General features: G+C 41.3%; 1 protein-coding gene across 1 annotated transcript in view; it reads left to right on the top strand.

Moving 5' to 3' along the window:
• RAB31 (RAB31, member RAS oncogene family) overlaps positions 1 to 19,695 on the top strand; it is a 127,287-nt gene that overhangs the window by 75,759 nt on the left and 31,833 nt on the right. The window contains exons 4-5 of the mRNA XM_082697360.1: positions 10,836 to 10,907; positions 12,024 to 12,130. Of these exons, the coding sequence (XP_082553486.1) occupies positions 10,836 to 10,907; positions 12,024 to 12,130 (179 nt within the window). The remainder of the gene's footprint in view (positions 1 to 10,835; positions 10,908 to 12,023; positions 12,131 to 19,695) is intronic.

The following is a 19,695-nucleotide window of genomic DNA, read 5'->3' on the forward strand; positions in this document are numbered from 1 at the left end:
AGCAAAAAGCACAGGCAGACTCTGCTCCTCACCCATGGCTGGAGGGAAATTACTTCGCCCTTAAACCTTTCCCACACCCACGAGAGAATTTACCTTCCGTGGAAGAGGGTCAGTCCCTGGTTTTGCTTTCCTTCTCCGCCTATCACAAGAGAACACTGCTTTTATTGATTGATTTATTTTTAAAAGATTTTATTTATTTACTTGACAGACAGATCACAAGCAGGCAGAGAGGCAGGCAGAGAGGGAGGAAGCAGGCTCCCTGCTGAGCAGAGAGCCCGGGACTCCATCCCAGGACCCCGAGGCCATGACCTGAGCTGAAGGCAGAGGCTTAACCCACTGAACCACCCAGGCGCCCGAGAACGCTGCTTTTAATCAGTACACATTGACGTCCTGATTGGGAAAATATTCCTCCTCGCCACACTCCACTCTTGTCACTCCCCCTCAAAAGGAAAACCCGATGCAGACTGTGTAGTAAGGAGACACACAGAAGCCTGCGAATCTGGTAAAAGCTGTTAAAAATGAGGTAAACAGTTCCTCGGATAGGACTGTGCCCCGTCATCTCCTTTTAGAAGAAGCCTCAGGAATCCCCTACAGCCAAAGAGGTCAGTGGATCTTTAAAACTTGGTGACAGAAGCTGCGGAAGGAAAGGGTGACTGTGGCATTCGAGTTGGGGTGTCCGATGGCAGCAGGGTCCAGAGTCACCACTGTGGGCAGGCCCGGTTCCCAGAGGTGTCCTGTTGGGGGTGGGGTGTTGGCGTCATTTAGGAAATTAGGAGATGGGGGGAGAATGCCACTGGTGGGAAAGAAAGAGGAAGGACATGTCCATGTATTGAAATGAATTTAGTAAGTCCTAAGGGAAACTCCAAGCACTAGTGCCCTCAAGCCTGTGCCATGGGAAGGCCAGAAGTGAGGGAGAGGAAATGAGGAGTGGACAGACAGGAACAGCAGAGAGGGTAGCCTCGAGCGTCAAGTCTTACACAGCAAGAATGAGCTTCTTCTGCTCACAAGTGGCCCTGGCCCCTTGGTCCCGTAGCTCCCTCTCTGTCACAGTCGACCCCACTGTGGTCCTTTAGGCCCCGGTAGGTCTCCCCTCCTCCAGGCCTGCCTGCACTGCCCCACTGGGCGGTAGGGGGAGGGTGGACGGTGGCAGGAGTGTTCTGGGAGGGAGGGCCATGCCACCAGGGGAAGATCCTTCACAAGTCAGGCAATGACATTTTCCTGGTGTGTATTTTGGTCTGGGATGGCCTAAGTAGCTTCTAATTATGAAGCATTGTCTGTGCCTCCTGGGTTGAGGCCAGTTTCCGTTCTCCTACTCTCTGCGGGCAAAGACTTGCGCTGAGGAAGAAGCAGCTAAGAAGCACTTTATCTGGTTGTGTTTTTCTCCCCTCTCTCCCTGCCCCCCCCCATTCCCCCCTCTCCCTCCCCACTCCTCCCCACTTCGCTTTTTACTTTCCTGCATCTAATTTCCTAAGTCTGGTTCAAATACAGACCAAGCCCGGGAATGTCATTCGTGACAAGGGAATTAGGCACACGGACTTCGTTTAATAACAAAAGAGCGTGCTCCTGAGGTGCCAAAGGACGTGTCCAAGCAGGAACAGCTGGCGTGTCCTTAGAACACAGAGCTCGCTGTTTGGAGAAGGTTATCCCCAGAGCGGCCCCTTTGAAGGCGGCCTGACTCCACTCCTCTTCTGCACCTTCTGTTTGTCTCCTGGGGCGGCTCCAACAGATCCCTCACAGCTCCCTCCCAGTTCTGAAAGTCAGGAGTCCGAGTAGGGCTCACCAGGCCAAGAGCAAGACATAGGTAGTGCTGTGTTCCTTTCTGGAGGCTTTGGGATAGAATCCGTTTCTGGCCTTTTTCAGAGGCTGCCGCATTCCCTAGTTTGTGCACGCATTCCTCCCCCCATCCTCAAGGCCAGCCGCAGAGCCATCTTCCAAGCTCTCTGACTCTCTTGCCTCCCTCCGCCGTTTATGAAGACCCTGATGCTGCTGTTGGACACTGTACGATAATCTTCTCATCTCAAGGTCAGCTGTCAGCACTCTTTTTTTTTTTTTTAAATCTTTTCTTAACTTTTTACTGACATATACTTTTAACAGAATAAAATGCACAAATTGTAGACATTAATTATAAGTTTGTTGAGTTTCAACAATTGTATATACCTATGCAACCACAATCCCAATCAAGAGATAAGACATTTACATTATCTGAAAAAGACCCACTTGCCTCCTTTCATTTAATTTTCCCCAGAAAGAAATCACTTAAAAATTAATAAACTTTATTATTTAAAGCAGTTTTAGGCCACAGCAAAATTGAAGGGGAAAATATAAAGATTTACCATATACCCTTGCCCCCACACATACATAGCTTTTCCCACTGTCAACATCCCACAGCTATCAGCACTCTTAATTCCATTAGCAACCTCAATGCCCCCTTGCCATGGAGCATAACATATTTACGGGTCCCAGGGATTAAGATATGGACATCTTTGGGGATTGTTGTTCTACCTTCCACCGCCCTAGAATAGTTCCCATCATGTACCGGGTGATCAAGAGATACTTATTGAATGACTGAATATGTTTAGTATAAGACCGTATCAGCATTACATCAATTTATGCAGCATTTCATTTTGGGGGAAGCAACTGAGGAATGGAAACAGTATGGAATTTGGAGTCAGAAGAGCTGTGTTCAAGGGCTGGTTATAGCCTTTAAGAGCTGTGTGTCTGTGGGCAATTTACTGAACCATTCGGAGCCCAGTTTCTCATCTGTAAAATGGGGACAGTTTTACGCAGCTTACCTGCCTTCACAGGGTTATTGATTCATCACGTGTGATCCGCCCTTACGTGTTTCTTGAGCCCCTGCTGTGGCCCAGAGGGGGGTCAGGAAGGGATCTCAGAGGACATGGCTGTTGAGAAGGTGTGAATGAAAGGTGGGCATGAGGATGTCTAGCGGAGGTGGGTCTCGTCTGGAGAAGGCCTATGGGACAACCCAGAGGGCTCCATGTGGCTGGGTGTTCAGGGAGCAGGGAGGAGGCCAGGGGCTGGGGAGAGAGGGAGGGAGGCCGGGCCGAGTGCCCGAATGACACCATAGGACAGACTTTGGATTTTCTGCCTAGTAAGTTAGAAGGATTTTGAAAAATGACACCATTTGACTTTGTTGGAAGGAAAAAAATCACTCTGCTTTACAGTTAACAGAATATGACGTCAAGTGTTTGCTTCTGAGGATTCCAGTGGCGGGGGTGGGGTGGGAGGGAGGTGGAAACATGCCAGGGACCATGTGTTCGGGCTGATCTTGAGACTAGGAGATGAGAGCATGGGCGCGCGTTGTACCGTACTCTCTTCCTGTGCGTATGGTTGAAAATTTCCACAATTAAAAAGTCAAAAATAGTTTCTATGTTATGTGTAAATAACATAACTCACAAGTTAAAAACAGGAACCTTCTGGCTGCTGTGTGGCCACTACCGTATCTAAGTACTCCAGTGGAAACTTCCAGATAGCCAGTCAAAGGAAAGATGGGTCTGTACGCTGCTCTCGGTGAACATGGCACAGAGGCCTGGGTGCACGGCGCTTTAGGGGGTGAATTAAACCGCACGCCTGAGAATGTGTTTTGTGTGACTCTGATCTCTTCCCAGCAAGCTGCTTTCACAGACTCAAGGAACTCCTTGTGGGTGCCCAGGAAGGCAGGCTTTCCTGGGAGCACCATGCTGGCGGGGCTGTAGGACGGAAGGGTACCACTGCCGGGGAGCGCTGGGTCAGGCCTCTGCTTTGAGGCTCATGGGCCAACATCTGTCCTGCTCTGGGAGTAATCCCAGGCGATGTTTGTTTTGCAGTCCCATTCTGCAGGGAGACCTCTCTCGAGGACGGGATGTTTACTGTGAACAGGAGGGCTGTATGCAGATGGGAGAGATCAAACCTACCTGAGCAGAGTATGAAAAGAGGGAGACTCATGACCAACCCTCATGGCATTTCCTTCCCGTAAATGGGGACTGTGTGCGATGAGAAACGCAGAAAGCTTCTGGACGGGGTGGGGAAGAGTTCTGGAATTGGAGGCAATTCCTCTGGCTTGCTAGCAGACAGGAAGAAGAGTTGAGATTCTCTGTAGTTGGGTATTACGTGGGTGGGAAGAAATGTATTTCTACCTCATTTCAAAACCTTGACTTTTGTCTTACACATTATTCTGAGGATGAGAATACGCCAGTTCATTACCTCGTCTTTTCTCAAAACACAAATCTGTGCCCTTCCCACCAACACCTTATCTTGTGGAAGGATGTTTGGATTTGTGTTGTATCATCGTCTCCCCAAGGAGGTTTGCACTGTTCCTTGTCAAAAAGGAGTCCACCGGAGGTCAAGTTACCTCTAAAACCCAGCTTTCTCCTGGTGCTTTTGCTTCAATGCCCTGACCCCTGAATGCCAAGGAAATTCTTTGTCTTTAATTAGCAAATTGAAAGAAGAAAGAAGGGGTGTGTGTGTGTGTCAAAATCTTTTCTCACTCTAAAGTAGTGTATCCTATTAAAATGTTTTTTAAAACAATCTGGACATATTATAATAAGTGGTGCTCTGCCTATCACGGTATTATTCAGAAATAACTGTTAATAGTCCCAGCCCCTTTTCTCTTCACCTCTACCTACTATTGGATTTTAGGACATCTGAGTGGGTCTATTAAATAGGACTTCTGCTTCTCCGTGGAAGGAGAGGGTCCGTGTAGACACCAGAAATGTTCTTCTGAATGGCAACATTCAGTAATGGTTTTTCCATTCAGCTTTTGCCAGCTGAGAATGTTGGGAATGTCAAGAATGTTCCTCTACCATTTCCCTCTTTGTTTGAATCCTGTGGAACCACAGGATATGTTTTGGCTTCTGCCCTTGACTGCCCATAGGCTCAGGGTTCTGCAGGATGTGAGAATTTCACTGTGTGCTGGCACTGGATACAGACCAGCCTGGGTTCTCCCGGGCTGCATACAAGCGACTCACCAGGGACAGCGCTGTCTGAAAATCGTTACACGTGACCCATTCCTACATGTTCCTGGACCTGATGCAAGAGTGGCCTGGCTTGGATAATTCTCCTGTGGGGAGGCAGAGCTCAGCTGGAGCCTGTCCTTGTTTGGAAAATTCGTGAGTTTTCCACTACTGCTCCTTCTTGACATGCAGAGTTTTTGCTGCTATGGAATTTATGATGCCACAAACCTGCATTTAAGGAATTTTGCCTGAAGCAGACTGGGTGGTCTGGAGGATTCAGATATTTCCTGGAATAAGACTTTCCACTGTGAGCTGAACAGTGTGTGCATGGGATGCGAAGAAAGGAGACCTCTGTTGTAGGTAATGCACTTGGAGGAATCAAGTGCAGGGCGAAGGAAAAAGAGGTTCCATTTGAAGTCTCCCTTACCTTGGCCATGAGTAACATCACAGAGCTGGAAAAACCTTAGTTACCACCACTCACCCCACCTCCACTGTTATCTGATCTGAAAATATTGGGGTTTGCAGCCAATGGTCAGGAATGAATTCTTGAGGCATCTTTGATGTAAACTGGGTGGTTTTATTAAAACACGGGACAAGACCTATAGGCAGAAAGAGATGAACTGGGGTCAGGAAGAGTGGCTGTTTATATACTTTTAAGTTGGAAGTGGGTTAGGGATAGCATCAGTCTCTAAGGAATTTGGAAGCAAGGACCTTGGAGGGTTAGCTGTTCTTAGGAAAAGGTCATTTACTAGTAGTGACACTTTAGTCATGGGTCCCTTCAGATGTGTATCAGTGGGCCATATGCTTGGAGGATGATTGCTAACACATACTTTGGGGGGGTGTAGACATAAAGGAAATTTCCAAAGGAATTTTTATATGTGAAAGGAGACTTACAGGATCCTGGAGGTCAGGCTAATGTTAAGCTAAATTATTAACACCCAGACCGTTGAGTCCTTAGAGGAAGGTCACTCTGCCTGTCTCAAGGACGTGTGTAAATTGTAAGGAGATAGAATTTTTTTCTTTTGCTTTTGCTTTTGTTTCCCACATCACTACCTGCATTTTACCAGAATAGAGCCAGGCTCTATTAGACTCCCTAGATCTCTTCATGCTTTGCCTTTAATGTGGGTTCTGAGCATACTAGGTCTCAAGATGTTAATAAATATTACTTGAACAAAGGTTAAAAAAAAATCAATTGAGATGTCTGAGTTAAAACCAAAACAAATAGATTTCTTCACTACAGAAATTTTCAGAGTCTTTAATACACTAATAAGCCTTCACAAATCTCTAGGGGGACATTATTAGGTAAAGTGTTTCTGAAACTTATTTGGCTAAGAAATGTTTTTGTTCCAAAGAGTACCTCATGAACGTAGGGTTCGGTAGAAGACCCTTGGGAAATACCAGACTGTGCCCCTTATGTCTCATGCCGTCTCTTATTTTTTCAGAAGCATGAGTTTCACTGCTGCCTGGCAGTCCATTGCATGGCTAAGGGCAAAGGATGAAGAGACGTAGACTCAGAGGGAGTCTAGACAAATTTACTTTTCTGGTCCCTGATGGCTAGACATTGAAATAGGTTCCAGTTTTTCAGCATGACTGATAGTTCTGGAGTGAAATCTGGTTACTTTGTGACCATCTCTGACCATTCCCTTCAGAAGCGCAATCCTTGAATCGGTGTATGAGCATTTTCTTGCTCTTGCTATTCATTGTTTTGTTGCTTTCCAGAAAGGTTATGCCTCTGTCTCCCAGTTCCTGTAGTGGGGACAGGGTTAGCATCCATCTGTAAAAGCTGAGAAGTCTGAGAAGGTCGAATGAGACTGTTCCCTTCTCTTTTATTCTGTAGACATGCAATCTTTGAAAAAACACAGTTGCACAACACCAAGTACACGAACCGCCATTTCTTTTGAGGGTCAGATTTGCTTTTCACAATTCCCTGTGCTTTTTCTAAATAATTAAATGTCACTTGAGAGTCATCTGAGTACTCTAATTTTTAGTATTCTAGATATTTTGTTGGGTAGTTAGAGAAGAAGGAATTTTGAACTGATGTCTGTCCTGCTAAGTTTTGAAGAACTCTTCAAGGTGAGATTTAAAAATTACAGCAACCTCCTGTGATTGTAAAACTGTGTTTCTAGAAGAATCTTTTAGGTGAGTGTTTTCATCAGTCTTAATTTGGGCTCTACGGAAATTGAATTACGTCATGTTGAGTATTGAAGTCAATTGTGGTGCTTTTGTTTTTATGTTTGTGTGGGGAAGAGTATACACATTGTAAACTAGAAGTGATTTATCTTTTTGTCCTCCACAAATATTATCCTTTGGTCAGTGCATTATTGGGTTTTGGACTAGAGATGAACTTTCAACTCGTTAAAACCCCAAGTCCCCGGCAATAAAGTCATTTAAGTGGCTTCACCAACAGATTTATTTCAGAATGATTCCATTTGGAGGAAGGAAGGAACAAGTAATGCATTATATACAAAGATCTATTCAATAATCCATGAGTCCTGCACACCAGTGGCCATTTCAGATTCAGCTCATGGTATTATAGCTGAAAATGACTCTGTCTTAAGAAGATGTTCACAATTTACTCTTCTCTGTGCTTGAGTCCACGAGTATCTTGATTTTTGAGATGTAAATTTTGTACCTACGTGCTGTGTTTAAGTGGACCTTTCTTATATGGAAGCTATTTTGAAAAAAAAAAATGGGCATTTTATGTAATTGGGCTGAAAGACACTTTATATGCATTCCTTACCCTTAGCAAAGCAGGAATGTTTCAAAAATACATTGCTTTTTCCTCCCTTTGGGCAAGAATTCTGATTTTATTTTCTATATGTGGAGTGGATTGCCAAAGGACAGATTAAAAATAGATTTATTGATGCCTAACAATTACAACAAACACACAGTGTTGGGTAGTGAATATGCAAGGCAAGCATGGTAAATGGCCTGCTGTCCTCCAGTGAGTCCTGGCAAGAGGCCAAGGGCCGTCAGCTGGGAACTCCTGGGTTCATCCTGAACCCCATCCAACCCATCCCCTTTTATGAAAACCACAGAGGCACCAGGAAGATTTCTGCTCAAGGCAGACAAGGGCTAGGAGTTAAGAAAGAGCCTGCTTCCTTCCACACTCTTGAGAGTGCGCCACTAGCCTTCCTCAGTGCATTAAAAGGGAAATTGTGGGAACCGATGTGCTTCACATTTCCAAATAGGATCATTTCAGTTTGCCAGGTCTTTATTCGGTGATCAGTATTCCGGGAGAAATAAACATGAATGAACGGTGGTTCTGTTGTTCGCTGGGAAAGCTTCAGGATCCATCCTTCCTTACCCCCCTGCTCCTTATCCTACTCCAATAAAAATGGCTGCTTTTGCTTTTTTAACTTGAAAACTTATTTAATTTTAAAAAAAAACATTGTAAACATTTGTGCAATGTATAATGCTATGTATAGTGCTCTTTTAAGAAAATTGTGCATATCACAAGAAATCCCACATGAATATTTTGAGAAACATTATTGTAACTGTACACACAGGCAAACCCACTCACATTTTACCCTAAATCATAGCATACTCCATAGGCTGCTTTGAGATGTTTTTTATTCCTTCAACAGTATGTAACCTTTTCCTGTACATGAAAACCCCCACCATCGTTTTAATTATTGCAGGCTATTCCATTATACCCAAAGACCATTAATGGATTCTCTATGGTGAACCGTTAGGGGGTTTTCAAATATTTGCTCCCACGTATAACACAGGGATGAGGTTCTTGGTGTGTGTGACGGTCACTTCAGTATACGTTCCTGTAAGTGGAATTGCTGGGTCAAACAATATGCACATTTAAACTTTTGATATATATTATCAACAGTGGCTTTTAAAGAAAGTCTTTCTTTTTTAAAAGAAAAAGTCATATATTTAAAGTGTACAACATGATGGCTTGATGTACATAGATATAGTGAAATTATTACTAGAGTCAAACTAGTTAACATACCTTCTCACAATTATCTTTTCCCTTTTGTAAATGACCAAAGCACCTGAAATCTACTCTTTTGGCAAATTTTCAGAATCAATACAATATGATTAACCAGTCACTGTGTGTGTTGTTTCTAGAACTTATTCACCCTTTGTAACTGCAACTTTGTACCCTTTCACCAACATTTCTGCAATTCCTTCCCTTGCCTACTCCTGTTAACCACCCTTCTACTCTCTCCTTCTGTGTATTTGACTTTTTAAGATTCCATCTGTAAGTGAGATGCAGTTTTTTTCTTTCTACATCTGGCTTCTTTCATTTGGCTTAATATATTTTAGATTCATCCATGTTGCTGCAAACGGCAGGATTTCTTTTTTAAGTGCTGGGTTGTATTCCATTGTATATATAGACACACACCGCACTTTCTTCATTCATTCATTCATTAGTAGGCACTTAGGTTGTTTCCATGTCTTGTGCATTGTGAATAAGGCTGTGATGCATGTGGAAGTGCAGATATCTTGTCGAAGTACTTGATTTCATTTCTTTTAGGTATATACCCAAAAAGGGAATTTCTGGATCATCTAGTTGTGTTTTTTGTGGACCCTTCGTACTCTTTTCTACAGTGGCTCCACCAATTTATATTCCCAATGGTGCATCGGGGTTTCCTTTTTTCACCAATATTTATTATCTTTTGTCTTTTTGGTAATAGCCATCCTAACAGGTATGATATCTCATTGTGATTCTGATTTGTATTTCTCTGAAGATTAGTGATGTTGAGCATCTTTTTATAAGAAGGTTTTTTTAAAAAAAGATTTTATTTATTTGAGAGAGGCAGAGAGCTTGAGAGAGAGAGAGAGAGAGAGAACATGCACAAGTAGGGGGAGGGGCAGAGAGAAGCAGGCTCCCCACTGAGCAGGGATCCTGACCTGGGGCTTGAACCCAAGACCCTGAGATCATGACCTGAGCCAAAGGCAGACATTTAACCAACTGAGCCACCCAGGTGCCCAAAGAAGGTCTTAAAACACATTCCCATGTAACATGTGGGAGTGGCCCCCTGCCCAAATCCAAACCAGCAATGGATATAATAAATCTATTTGATATTTAATAAATTAATACATGCCTCTTCGTTGCTTTTATTTTCATTTCTTTTAGCATAATTGAATGTTTTAAAATATTTATTGGTAATTTCCGTCTCTTTCCCGGAGATTTATCTATGTCTATCCTTTGTCTATTTGTCTGTTGGGCTATCTCTTACTTCTCAGCTTTCAAAACCTTTCCACGATATAGTCTTCAAATGCATTCAAAGAGCTATTCTTCAGAATAGACATAGAATGTCTATGTATCCTCAGCTTAATTATCTATCCTCTTTTGGGATAAAGGATTCAATCCCAAACGTGACTGGTGAGCCTTTTAGTGACCAGTGAGCCGTGCTTCGCTCACGTTCTGGAATGGAGCTTGTCTGTGTCACTGTGTGCCTTTGAGGGACAGCAGCCGTGCAGGCTGAGGGCGGGTTTCGGAGTCGCCCTTGCTCAGTGGCCCTCATTAAGGACTCAGTGAGGGTCTTGTGATCTGTGTCAGTCTCCTTTTGTCCTCCCCTTGGCAAACATCTTTTTCTTACCAGTGAATAATTCTAATGAGATTGCCCTGGGTCAGTCGTATTAGATAAGTAATGAGCAGCAGAGAAAATAAAATTCATAGAAGAGGAACATTTAAAATAAAATTTATTCTTGGCCTTTGCCCAAAAGTGAATTTCACAGTCTGTTGGCCACAAGTACATGTGTGGTGGAGGAGGAGAATTTATTGCCTAACAGGGTTCCTGGGAAAATTCTAGGGAGAATTCGGGGATCCTGTAGGGATAATGTAGCAGGAAAATCTTATATTTAATTTGGGGTTGCAGAAAATGTGTTGACTTTGGCCTAAAACTATGCATTGTTCTTAAACAGTTTCATTCACTGGCTCCCATGTACTATCGTGGTTCTGCTGCCGCTGTCATAGTATATGATATTACCAAACAGGTAAGAAAATAAAAGCCCTTTAAAATTTGGATGCCCTGTATGTTGATTCTCTGTCTTAGAAAGACCGAAGCGGAGGCTTGATGGCCTGAGTCTTGCCAGTAGCCTGGAGTGGGATTTCATAGCATGGTAGGCAGAGGTAATCACCATATATTGAGTTTATCAACCTCTATGCAGTGGAGCATTTCAGATTTATTGGCCAAATTAAATAAACAACAATGATCATTTATTTTTAAAATTGACTGTCTGTTCGTCATAGAGGCAAGGTCATGCCTGCCAGTACAGCTCTGTGAAACGTCAGCTTTTCAGGAAGAGGGAAATTATTTTTAAGTCCTGCATGTTTTGTAATTATGGAATGCTGATTTTCTATTAGTGTTTCAATCACACTACTTAAAATGTCAGGGATAATGTTTATGTATGTGTCGTGTATTTGCATATATATAGTATACCATATTTTTAGTTATCACATTGAGGATCTAGGATATCCATCAAGGAACTGCAGTGTTTGCTGGCTGTTTTTTTCCACTCCTGGAGTGCTGACTCAGCGCACAGGACTGCAGGTTCAATCACCCATCACCGTTACCACCTATGGGATCCTGAACTCTTCTACCTAAATGTGGTGTCTACCTTGACTGGTTTGCTGAGGGAGGGTTTTAAGTGAAGAGCAGCAAGGAAAATAGGATGAGAGGAAAAGAGAAAGAAAGGGAGGGGGAAACGGGGAGAGAGAGAGAGACAGAGACAGAGATAATGTATATCTGTATTCTTTCTCTTTCTTCCCTGAAATAAGCATGAACATGTCTAGTTCTATGACTTCAGTCATTTTCATGTTGAATCAAAGCTATCATCTTAAATTAATGTTATTTATAGAAGAAAATTACTGGCATGATTTTCTTAACTTTGTCAAGTCTCAATTTTAGAAAAGGAAACTTTTACAGCTATTTAAGTGTAACTTAGCTAATATTAAGTCTTATGCCAAGAGGGAGGTAGGATGTTAATGTATGTGAGTTTCCTAAAAATATTCTCCTTTGTTACATTGGGTTGGGTTTATATTTCTACTTGGTTGAAATCTTGTGTTGGTGGGTCTTTACAGTGATTGATCGATTTACATTTTGGATTTAGGATTCATTTCATACCCTGAAGAAATGGGTGAAAGAACTGAAGGAACATGGTCCAGAAAACATTGTAATGGCTATTGCTGGAAACAAGTGTGATCTCTCAGATATTAGGTAAGACGCATTAAAAATTTTTTTGGTGTCGTAAACATCTCCATCTCTGAATGTCCACATGTAAAAAGCTGTCAAGCCGGTGTTGTTAAGTCTGTTCTCAGTGTAATGATTTAATCAACGGCCATCCACTTGTGGTCTGGGTAGTACATGTTCAACCGGAGTAGACATAGGGGAAAATAATGAGATGCAAATTGGATGGATCACCTAGGAGTGCATATTAAAACCTAATCTCCTCTACTGAGCACGGTCACATCCCTGACTCTAGAGGTCTTTGGGCTAAATGCTTTTATTACTATTGTTGTCCCCTTTTTTGTTATTTATCGACATTATTACAACGATGGCCATTTTAATAACACTCTCGTATGGTAAGGAGAGCTAGGATTTGTAACATTTCCCATAGCACCCGTGTTTGTTTCAGTTCTAAGTTTAACTTAAGGGTGTAGTTGGGTCTATAAAATCTCACTATTTTGTTGTAGGATCTGAAGGGGACCTATTGTATAGAAGCACTTTGGTTTCCCTCAGAGACAATGGATTGTTGATCTTTCTTTACCTGGACCAAGGTTTACAGGGAGCCAGTCTGCAGGGACTAGAGATTTTTTTTTATGCAGCCTGAGAAGCTAGGTCTTTTTACTAAATGAAAATGCAATGAAAAAGGAATAGTGAATTTACATCATCTCCATCCCCCTGGTTAATTTAACTCTCTGCAATTCCAGTCGTGGGTCTTCATAAAGACAACGATGTCATGCTTCAGGCTTTGCACATCCAAGTACGATTAAGCTGAAGTTTGATAAACAATGGAAACAGATCTTGCAAAAGCTCTTAACATGGCCTTTGACAAATTGCTCTGTTTCTTTGGGATTTCAAAAGCTTTGTATCACATTGCATCAGATCGGTTTATGATAACCAGCCATAAACACCACTTAATCATTTGTTCTCCCGGGGGCTGGACACATCTTTAAACTCCCCAGACTTAGCTCAGATCTCTACGTTCTTTACTGTAACCCTGAAACAGGTTGTTTGTCTAGAATTGCAAAAGAATCACTTTAACTGTTGTTGTCAGTAGTGGGGGTGGGGGTGGGAGGGTAGGAACACTCTTGGCTGAATGCGGGCACAGTCATCTGACACCCCTGGATTGTAGTGAAGGTGTGACTGTGAAGATACTAAGCCTTCCGTATTGTGACAGAACTGATGGGCTAGAATTTAAGCAGACAATGCTGTAAAGTTGACTGGAATTGGGATTCTTGGTGACATGGAACTAAATCCCACTTCAATTATTTTTGGGGAAAAAGGGAACTAAAAAGCAGGATTGCCTGACGGGCCTTCGATATGTTCCATATTTAGTTTCTGGCACTCTCTCTGTTTCAGTTTAAATGGCCATGGAAGGGTTTTCTCAGACCATGACAAGGCATTTGTGGCCAAGAGAGGGGATTAGGGTGGCTTAAGAGGATTGTTTCCACCATCGACATGATGAGAGTGGGAACGTAGATAGTCTTGAAGAGGGGGGCGTTCCTAGAAGAGTACAGCCTGGCCTGATAAAACATGTTCGTGACATGTTGGCTTGGCCACAGATAGCTGAGGACAGACGTACACGTGTTTTGGGGTGAAATTTGCCTTCCATGCACTGGTATTGCATTCTTCTCGGCAGTCATTCTGCTTTGTGCCAAGCCTATATGTATAGTTTTCAAGATGCCCCAGCTAACGTCGTCCATCCAACTCCGTTTCAACCGTAGATTCACACACAGCTCCTCTATCCCCAGTGGGAGACAATCTAGGTGCTGCTTCCCGTGGCCACATCATGGGGCCGCTGTCCCACTCGTTCATGTTTCTGCATTGTGCCCTTTCTTCTCTAGTTTGGCCTCAGTGAGGTCTGCACGCGACTTCTCAAGATCCTGTGGTTTAAAGTGTGGAGTGTATATCTTTTGTTACCCACAAAGTTGTGTTAGATGCCACTTGTTACTGAATCATGCGGCAAAGAAATGACTCCCTTTGCAATTCTCTTTCCAACCTCAGTGAAAAAGACCAGTTTGCTTAGGTCAAAGAGAAAGACCAGTTGGGCGTTAGTAAATTTTTAAAGATTTTATTTATTTATTTGACAGAGAAAGAGAAAGAGATCACAAGTAGGCAGAAAGGCAGGCAGAAGGGGAGGGGGAAGCAGACTCCCATCTGAGCAGAGAGCCGGATGCCAGGCTTGATCCCAGGACCCTGAGATCATGACCTGAGCCAAAGGCAGAAGCTTAATCCATTGAGCCACCCAGGCACCCCTGGATGTTAGTAGATTTTTAATTTTAAAATATTTATTAATAGATCATTTAAAATTTTAAGTTATTTATAAATATATTTCACTGAACTCATTTATTTATTTATTTATTTTTAAAAATTTTTTTTTAAGATTTTATTTATTTATTTGACAGAGAGAGATCACAAGTAGGCAGAGAGGCAGGCAGAGAGAGAGAGGAGGAAGCAGGCTCCCTGCTGAGCAGAGAGCCCGATGCGGGACTCGATCCCAGGACCCTGAGATCATGACCTGAGCCGAAGGCAGCGGCTTAACCCACTGAGCCACCCAGGCACCCTGAACTCATTTAAAGACCATAAAATCCACCTGTTTGAAGTGTACAGGTCAATAAATTTTTGTACAGTTCTAGGGTTGTACAGTCATCATCACATCTAATTTTAGAACATTTCCATCACCCTACAGAGAACATGCCAATTTGGTCACTCCCAATGTCCAATTCCTTCCAACCCCTGGCAACCACTAACATACTTTCTTGTCTTTATAAATTTGCTTTTGCTGCACATTTTGTAGAAAACAAATCATACACTTACGTGGCCTTTTGTGACTGGCGTCTTTCACTGAGCATAAGGTTTTTGAAATGCCTTCCTTCATTTTTATGGCAGAATAATAGCTCATCATATGAATATACCACGTTTGATTTTCCCACTCACTAGTTGAATGAAACCTCAAACTTCAGTTGTTTCCACTTTTTGGCCACTTTAAAAAGTGCTGCTGCAAACAATCATGGACACATTTAGTGTGGACATATGTTTTCATTTCTCTTGGGTGTGTTATGAGAAATGAAATCTCTGGGTCATGCGGAAACTCTGTGTTTAACAATTTGAAGAACTGCCCAATGGTTTTCCACAGTGGCTACACCACTTTGTATGCCTACTGGCAATGTACGAAGTTCTAATTTTCTCTATATTCTCAACCAACACCATTATTACCAGGCTTTTGCATTATTGCCATCCTAGTGGGTGTGAAGTTGTATTGATGTGATTTGGGTTGTATTTTTCTAATGACTAATGATGTTAAACACCTTCTCTTATGCTTATTGGTCATTCGTTTATCTTCTTTGGAGACATGTCTCTTCAAATCCTCTGCCCAATTTTTAATTGAGTTATTTGTCTTTTTATTATTGAGTTGTAAGTATTCTTTATGTATTCTGAATACAAGTTCTTTATCAGATACATGATTTGCTAGTATTCCTTCCTTTTCATGAGCTCTCCTTAAAATCTTTATTATGTCTCTTGAAGTGCAAAATCGTAATGTCCAATTTGTGATTTTTCCCTTTTTATCTGTTATGCTCAAGTGACTGGCTAATTCAAATCACAGAGATTACTCGGATGTTTTCTCAGAGTTTTATAATTTTAGAGCTTACATTTATATTTGCATTTACATTTATATTTATATTTGTAGTTAATTATTGTGTGCGTTATGAGATAAGGGTCCAAATTAATCTTGCCTGTGTGGATATCTAATTCCCAACGCCGTTTGTTGAAAAGACAACCCTTTTCCCATTGAATTTTTTTTTTGAACTTTTAGTCAAAAATTAGTTGACCGTAAGTGTAAGTCTTATTTTGGGCTCTTAATTCTTTTGTTAATGCCCCATGATTTTGATTGTTGTAGTTTTATAAGTTTGAAGTTGGGAATTATAAGGCCCCCAATTTAGTTTTTCTTTTTTAAGATTGTTTGACTGTTTGACTACTGTGGGCCTTTTGCATTTCCATTTGATTTCTTTATGAACATTAGGATCCTCTTCTCAATTTCTACCAAAAATAAAGTTACTGAGATTTTAATAGGAAATATGTTGACTCTTTAGGACAATGTGGGGATTATTGGCATCTTACCAATACTGTTTTCTGATCCATGAATATGAGATATGAATGGAAATATCCTTTCCATTTTATTTAGGTCTTCTTTAGTTTCTTTTGCTCATATCTTGTAGTTGTCAGTGTACAAGTTTTGCATTTCTTTTCCTATACTTGTTCCTAAGTGTTTGATCTTTCTTGATGCTATTGTGAATGGGATTGTTTTGTTAATTTCGCTTGTGGTATGTTTGTTTTTAGTGTATACGAGATTCTGTTGTCTGTGAAAACCATTTTACTTCTTCCTTTCCAGTCTGGGTTCCTTTTATTTCTTTTTCTTATCTAATTACCCTGTATAGAACTTCCAATACAATTGGAATAGAAATGGTGAAAGCAGACATTATAATCTTGCTGATCTTAAGGGCAAAGCATTTAGTCATTCTTACTATGATGTTGGCAGGCGTGTTATGTAGATCTTCTTTATCAGTGTCATGAAGTTGCCTTTTATTCCTAGTCTGCTGGGTGTTTGTTTTTTTTTTTAATCATGAATGAATGTTTAATTTTGCCAACAGCTTTTTTTCTGCATCTTCTGAGGTGATCATGTGGTTTTTGTTCTTTTTTCTTAATATAACGTATTACATTAATTGATTTTCTAATTTAAACCACCTGCATTCCCGGGACAAATCCCACTTAGCCATGATGCATAATCCTTTTTATATGTTTCTGAGTTCTGTTTACTCATTTTGCTGAGGGTTTGTATCTGTATTCATGAGGATATTGGTCTGTAGTTTTCATTTTTTGTGTGTGTGTGTGTGTTGTCTTTGTTTGATGTTGGTATATCAACGCAGTAGGTTTTGTAGAGTGAATTGAAAAGTGTTCCCTTCTTTTCTATTGCTCAGTAGAGTTCCTGAAAGATTGGTTTTAACTTTCTTAAGTGATAAAATCATGGGTGAAGCCATCTGGACCCAGGCTTTTCTTTTGTGGAAAGATTTTATATACTAATCCAATTCCTTTACTTGCTATAGGTATATTCAAGTTTTCTATTATTTCTTGAGTTAGAATAGTTTATACATTTTTAGGAACCTAAGTTCTCTCATTTGTTTGTGTAGTGCACAGTGTTCTCTTGTAATCCTTTTCTTTTCTGTAAGGTCAGCAGGGATGTCTACTCTTCCATTCCAGATTTTAGAAATTTTAACTTTCTTCTGTAGCTGAAGGTTTGTCAGTTTTGTTGATCTTTGCAAAGAACCAACATTCAGTTTCATTGATTTCTTTCCACTCTTCTTCTATTCCACTTATTTTCTCTCTGTGCACCATTTCCTTTCTTCTGTGCTTTGGTTTTGCTTTGCTCCTTTTCCCCTAGTTTTCAATGAATGGTACTGAAGTAATTGGACATCCATAGAAGGGAGAAGACTGCAACCTAAACCTCACATTTTATAACAATTACTCTAGAAAAAAAATCACAAGAGCTTAATGTTAAAGGTAAAACTGTAAAACTTTTAGAAAAACTCCTACGAGAAAATCTTGAGGATTTGCAGCTAGGTAAAGAGTCGTGAGACTTGACAGCAAAAGCTCACTCCATATAAAGGAAAGATTGATAAACTGGACCTCATCAAAACTGAAAACACTTTGCTCTGTGAAAGCCCATGTAAAGAGCTTGAAAAGCAAGCTGCAGGCTGGGCAAAATTATTTGCAAACCATATATCTGACAAAGGATAAGCATGTAGGCTATATAAAGAACACTTACAACTTAATGGTTAAAAAAATTCTAATTTGAAAATGAGCAAAGTATATTTCACCCTGGAGAGTATCAAGATGGTAAGCATAGGCATGAAAAGGTGTTTAAGCATCATAAGCAGACCTGTCAGAATCGCTGAAATAAAAGAGTTATAACACCTAATGCTAGCAAGGATGTGGACAGACTGGCACATTCATATGTTGCCAGTATGCGTGTAAAATAGCACATTCTGGAAAACAGTCTGGCAGTTTCTTTTAAAGATAAATATGTAATTACCATATGCCCAGCAATCATACTTTGGGCACTTATTCCAGAGAAATGAAAATTTATGTTCACATAAAACCTGCACATGAATATTCATAGAGGCTTCTTTTTTTTAAATAATAGCCCCAAACTGCAATCAGCCCAGATATCCTCTTAAAGGTGAATGACTCAGCACACTGTGGCACATCCATGCCATGGAATAGTATGCAGCAGTGAAAAGGAACAAACCATGGCTACAGGCAACCTGGATCGAACCTCCAGGGCAATTATGCTGAGCAAATAAAGCTGATCTCAGAGGGTTCATTGTATATTATTTCATTTATATGAGATTTTGAGTTGAAAATATTTTAGAAATAGAAGACTTATTCGTGGTTGCCAGGGGGTCTGTTTAGGGGTGACGTGGTGGGCACGTGAAGGGGAGGAAAGTGGGTGTGGCTCTAAAAGGGCAACAGCAGGGATCCTTGTGATGTTGGAACTATTTGGTGTCTTCTCTGTGGTGGTGGAGACATGAACCTACACAAGGGTTAAAATTGTATAGAGCCTAACACACACACACACACACAGATGAGTATCAGTAAGGCAGGAAATCTAAATAAGACAGTATACCAGTGTCAGTATCCCATTTGTGATATCATACCATGGTTTTGCAAAATGTTATAATTTGGGGAACCTGGACAAAGTGTACAACAAATCTATTTCTTATAACTGTAGGTGGGTCTACAATGATCTCAATAAAAAAATTTAATGAACAAAAGGTTGATTTAGATAATAAGTAAATATTAGAACAGTGGCATATATGTGGATATATATGTATATATTACACACAGAGACATCCACACCTCTATATCTACATGTTATATATGCATTATATATGATCGACAGAAGTTTTATCAACACACTGGGCCAGATGATGAATTTCCCCATGCCCAACAAACCCAATGTGCAAAAGAAAAACAGGTTAACTATATTAAAACTCCCATCTAGGAAAGCAGGGAAGGGGAAGCCGGGTGTATTAGTCCTTGTATAAACCGCTGGCTGCTAGACTGGAACAGTCCAGTAAATGATAGGGCCTAGTGGGCATCTGCCGTTGACTCCTTTCCATGGCTGTGGAATCAAGTTCTCAGTCAGCCGATCTGTCTGCTCCAGATTGTGCCCGCTGGTATGATTTTTCTGGGGAGTTAGCCAAACCTCTTTACTCCAGACCTTATTTAGAGCTTGACCTTCTTTTACTTTAATTCTAAAACATTTTGCCCTTCTGTAGTTGCCAGAAAGCTGTATTTTATTTTTCCTTGGGGCTTGGAGAGGGTGTAGATCTGACGTGCACGTGTAACCGTGGCCACAGGTGGAGGCAGTGTCCTCTAACGAACTTTGGTTCTGGAAGCTCGTAGGTCAGTAAGAAGAGGTATGCCTGGCCTGTTTGGAGAGTGTACTGGAATTTAAATGGAATTAACTCTTTGAACTTGACGCAGGCCACTGAGGCATG

The sequence above is a fragment of the Mustela nivalis genome, assembly GCF_964662115.1.
Source record: "Mustela nivalis genome assembly, chromosome: 14".
NCBI classification, from domain to species: Eukaryota; Metazoa; Chordata; class Mammalia; order Carnivora; family Mustelidae; genus Mustela; species Mustela nivalis.